This window comes from Numida meleagris, chromosome 21 (genome assembly GCF_002078875.1).
Source record: "Numida meleagris isolate 19003 breed g44 Domestic line chromosome 21, NumMel1.0, whole genome shotgun sequence".
Lineage (NCBI taxonomy): Eukaryota > Metazoa > Chordata > Aves > Galliformes > Numididae > Numida > Numida meleagris.
Window position 1 is genome coordinate 1,254,068 of NC_034429.1, and position 4,926 is coordinate 1,258,993.

The 4,926-nt window shown below is 58.1% G+C and overlaps 1 protein-coding gene across 2 annotated transcripts in view; it reads right to left on the reverse strand.

Annotated features, from left to right (window-relative positions):
- R3HCC1 (R3H domain and coiled-coil containing 1) overlaps positions 1–4,926 on the reverse strand; it is a 13,531-nt gene that overhangs the window by 3,912 nt on the left and 4,693 nt on the right. For both annotated transcript variants that reach the window (XM_021374854.1, XM_021374855.1), the window contains exons 2-6: positions 4,425–4,548; positions 3,624–3,761; positions 2,296–3,421; positions 1,737–1,909; positions 312–382 (exon numbers count right to left, since the gene is read on the reverse strand). In XM_021374854.1, coding sequence (XP_021230529.1) covers positions 312–382; positions 1,737–1,909; positions 2,296–3,421; positions 3,624–3,761; positions 4,425–4,548 — 1,632 coding nt within the window. The remainder of the gene's footprint in view (positions 1–311; positions 383–1,736; positions 1,910–2,295; positions 3,422–3,623; positions 3,762–4,424; positions 4,549–4,926) is intronic.

Genomic DNA, 4,926 nt, shown 5'->3' on the forward strand with positions numbered 1-4,926 from the left:
TTCCCAACCCAGGCCACTCCACGATGGCCCCTTCCCAACCCAGGCCACTCCACGATGGCCCCTTCCCAACCCAGGCCACTCCGTGATTCCATGATAAAAACTGAACTGACAAAACCATTTCCAGCAACGCATAGCTCGCTATACAACAGGTGCCCTGCTAATTAACCCAAGCCAATTAAAAACCTGTTCATCTTGCAAAGCAGAGTTACCACATTACACGCCTTGCAAAGGCTCAAGTTTGAAGTGCAAAGAAGCGAGGCATGGGGGAAGCAGAATACGTGCCCAGCACCAGGAGCCCCGTAGCTCCCCACCTGCAGACGGGCTGGAGAAGATCCCCAAGGCATGAGTGTCATCCACCCATTGGATTTTGAAGCCGCCCTCCCTACAATGGAAAAAAAAAACAATAGAAAGAGTATTTATGAATAGAAGAAAAAGCCACACAAGGAAAACCCATAGCCACTGAGGTGCCAAGTACTTGGCGTCCCCATCTGAGCACTGCACCCACTTCACAAGAAGGGAAAGGAACAGAATTAAATCAAATTACAGTCTGTGATGCACAGGACAGGGCATGGTCAATAGGATCCCAAGTATATGGAGACTGGGGTCCCAATAGAGTCTTGAGTAGGAAGTGTCATGGTCAACTGGGTCTTGAGTGGGAAGTGTCATGGTCAACGGGATCCCAAGGTCATGGACACCAGGGTCCCAAAGTGGTCTTGGGTGGAACGTGGAGTGGTCAGTGGGATCTTGAGTGGGACATGTCATGGTCAATGGGGTCCCAAGGGCATGGACAGTGTGGTCCCAAGGGGTCCCCAAGGACTCTTTTTCCCCCTGAAGAAGCTCCTGGCCAACAAGCAGCCTCTGTTTCAGGGACTGCCTTGCACTACTGCCACGCACACAGCACCCTATGGATTCTACCTGACTGCTCAGCCACTTGCAACGAAAAGCAGGACTCATTTACAGATTGATTTGCAAAGCTTCGGATGAAGAGACCGAAGCAGGAATCTATTGAACAAAGTGTCAGTGGAAAAACGCGAGCTGGGAGTTCAAAGATTCCCCCTGCAGCAGGGGAAATAAAACCACGACGGAGCGCTCAAATTAGATCTCTCCATTTGCAGCTCGGTTCCACTCTCGCAGCAAGCGGAAGGCAAAAAAAGAAGAGAGGCCACACCGACAACAGACAGCAGCTCGTTTAGAATGCAAATGATGCTTTTCAGGGTAGGGGATGAGCATTCCCCATGCATCCACCCCCCACACAGAGCAGCGTGACCCCCACTGACCACCCCCCCCCCAGGGCAGAGCCTTGCTCTGATCCCGCTGCTAATCCAATGTCACCCCTCCAGCACAATGCTGGCTGCTGCCCGTATTTACATAATAAATCTCATCTCCTGCGGCAGGATTGGGCCCTTTTTTATTTTTTTTTTTTTGGTTAAGCACTTATGTAAGCGTGCAATTCCAACACAGGCACCGGGACGTGAGAGCAAAGAGGCTCCTATGGAGCACACAGAGGCTCCCATTGAAGCCAGGGCAGCACAAAGAAGCCTGCAGGTAGGTAGGCAGACAGAGCCTCAACGAACGCTTCCAATCACGCAAACTGCAAGAAAACATCCTTCAAAGCACAGGGCATAAAGACTAAAGAGCACGGAGGTGATGGTAAAATTCAGCGTAGCATCACCACGCTGCGCTGGGCACGCAGCTCTGAATGCTGCTCACTTCATGCCCCTAAAAAAGGCACTTACTGGAAATCTGAGAACGCTTCCATCAGGTGCTCCGTTTTCAGCGACGGGGAGAAGTCGTAGATTTCGGTGACGTGCCCCAAATCCCCCTCGTGGACCTGAGCGTTGCCGTAGCTGGAATAATCGAGCGTGATCCTCTCGACGCTGACGTCCTTCACGGTGAGATGACCCACAATCTGGGGACAGCACGGGGAACAAATGGGTTGTCACAGCAAAGACACAAAGACCAAGAGGAGCGCGGTGGAACCACCAGGGCAACACGTCCCTGCAAGCTCCCAGGGCTGCCATGGGTTAGTGCTGAGCACCCTGACTCCATGCAACACATGAATACGGGCAACACGCTGCAAATAACGGACTGAGAGCTCACGCTGGGCATCCCCCAGTTGGGATTTCATCGCCAACAGCCATCCTGCAGGGTCCCACCTTGGTCCCTCCATCCCATGGCCACGGTCCAATAGGTTGAGCAAGCACCTACGGAGCCCGGCACCCACATCCCCCCAGGGGGGACAACCCCTGAATAACCCTGAGGTAACCCAATGGAGATGCCCATGGCACGCGTTACCTCCTGCAGGAGCTCCGCGGTGCAGTCATCCTCGAAGGCGATCTCCCGGCTCTGGGTGGCCACATTCTCCTCTTGGTCCCCTTTGGGCAACCGCAGCTCACGCTGCAGCGCATCAGCCAAACCCGTGGGCTCCTTGGCCCCATCCTCGGCCACGGGCACGTCCACCCCGTGCTCCTCCTGCTCACTGGGACCCAATGGGCCAGCACCACCAACGGGCTCAGACACAACCAGAGCCTGACCCTGCGCTTCTGTTGGGATCTGGTGTTGGGCAGGCTCTTTTTGGACACCGCTGAAGTTCTCCTGATCTTCACTTGCTGGTCCAGAGGGACCCTCGCCCAGCTCCAACACCGGGCTTACCCCGTCCTCGCCTTGCAGTGACACGTTCCCACCACTCTCCGGGCTCACGGCACAGCTCTTCTCTTGGTTTTCCAGCACCAACGTAACATCAGAGCTGTGCTCCTCCAATAGGTGGGAGCTCTTGCTGCACCCCAGCACGTCGGCATCGCGGCTCTGAGGGTCTTGGCACAGAGTCTTGCTGCCTTCTGGTCCAACAGCGTCATCACAGCCCTTGCTCTGCTCTTCTGCCTCAGCTGGGTTTTCATTGGGTACGGAAGAGAGGGAACCTGAACAGTCCTTATCCTGACTGCGCAGCCCAGAGGAATCAGCGCTGCTCTCTACGCAGGGGACATCGGTGCAGCGCGGAGGACGGTCACCATTTGTGCCACCATTGCTTCTTCCTGACTCCTCCCCAGCATCGTGCCGCTCATCCAACACCAAGGGGACACCACCGATGGCTGCGTCGGGTCCGGGGCCGCCTTCAGCCTCCCCCCCGAGGGCAGCTTTGGGGCAGATCTCCCCTTCTCGCGCCCCATCGGTGGCCACCTCCTGCTCCCCCCATTCCGCCTTCTTCCGCATCGCCTTGGGGACATAGAGGGCTTTATCGGGCTTCCTCCGCGGCGGCCGCTTGATCCTGCCCGACCCCACGCAGGTTCGGGACGTGTCCCCGTGCCCGTCCCCGCCGTGCCGCAGCCGGGCCCCCCGTGCACTGCGGCCCCACGGTTGTGTGGGTCGGGGCGGTCGTGGCGCGGTGGCAGCGTGGTTTTGCTCGCCGGTCTCACTGGGAATCCTGGGGGGAGGAAACAGCGAGGTGTGAGCGAGAGCAGCGCAAGGCGTGCAGAACAGAGAGGGAAACGCAGGCGCTGTGCATCGGCCAACGCATCAAGGCTTTGCTTTTCGTTTGTCCCCCGCTTCCTCCATGCTATGAATAACAGACGCCGTGCTTCAAAGGCAGAACAACAACCCCAGAGCCCCAGAAACCATGGGCCTACCTTACGGCCGAGTGGCAGATGACCGTCCTCCTCCTCCATCCTTCCCCAACTGAAAAGCTGCTCAGCAAATCCACGTTCTCCACGGTCCGATGGATCAAGTAGCGGAGGCGGCTGGACAGAGGGGGGAACAGGAGCACCCTGGAAAGGCAGAGGAAGGAAAAGGAGAAGAACGCAGCAAGAGTGTGTTAGCTTTTATTCCCCAAGTCGCTCCAGGTGTAGGGCTTTAGATCTGTTCCCTAAAGCTTTTCTGGAGCCCAAAGCCCTTCTCCATCCAGATGTGCAGGCAGACGTGCTCTGCCCACAGCCAGGGCTCCCGTTTCTGCCCTCATCCCATGAAGCACGAGGAGACCACAACCTCTGCTCCCAATCTGAAAGCACTGCAGGAGCCAGCAGCTAAAACATGAATGGGTGAACAAACCCCGCGCTGCGTCGCACGGCGCTCAGACACGTTTTCTGTTACGGTTTCTTCCATTTCACAACCGCAAACATTCCAAAGAAGCAATCAAACAAACGCTGAAGGTCACCGTCAGCCGGTGGGATGGCTGAACTAAGCAACCCCATCCCAGCTGAACCCCTGGGCTTGGCCATCTCAGGGCTGTCACAGGTCGCCGGATCAGGAACGAGACCCAACCCAAAGTCTGGACAACGCAAAACGATGCAGCGAGCACAGGGCCAGCGAGGATGGGAGCACGGCAGCACGGTGCCCAGCTCTGCAGCCAGGCTGCCAACCATGCCATGCAAACCTCACGGGGCTGATGCAGAGCAGAATCCCGACGTTTCGGTTCCGGATGGGGCACCCACCTGTGGTGCTGCCCCTGCAGCATGAAGTGCTCCAGCTCCTCCGCGATCCTCCCCACGAACTCATCCTCGTTGGGCGAGAGGAAAACGCCGTCCATGGGGCACAGCGCCAGGGTGGCACCGGGGGCTGGGGAGGGACAGGGACACAGTGAGGATGGCTGCACGCACCCCCTGCAAACTTGCTGCGGCTCCAGGCACGCTGCTGCAGCCCTGACCCCGACCCCGTGCACCCAAGGCCCCTGCAAACCCGGCTGCACCTCCACACCACGTGCGAGCTGCTGCACCCCGACCTCTCCCTGCGCACCCCAGCACTCCGTGCACCCCAGTACCCCGTGCACCCCGACCCTTCCCTGTGCACTCCCAGCACCACATGCAAACGTGTGCACGCGCTGTATCCCGTTCCCTCCCCCGTGCACCCCCAGCACCACGTGCGTGCGGCGCTGGACCCCCCCCTCTTTCCCCTGTGCACCCCACCCCTTGCCCCGTGCACTCCCAGCACCACGTG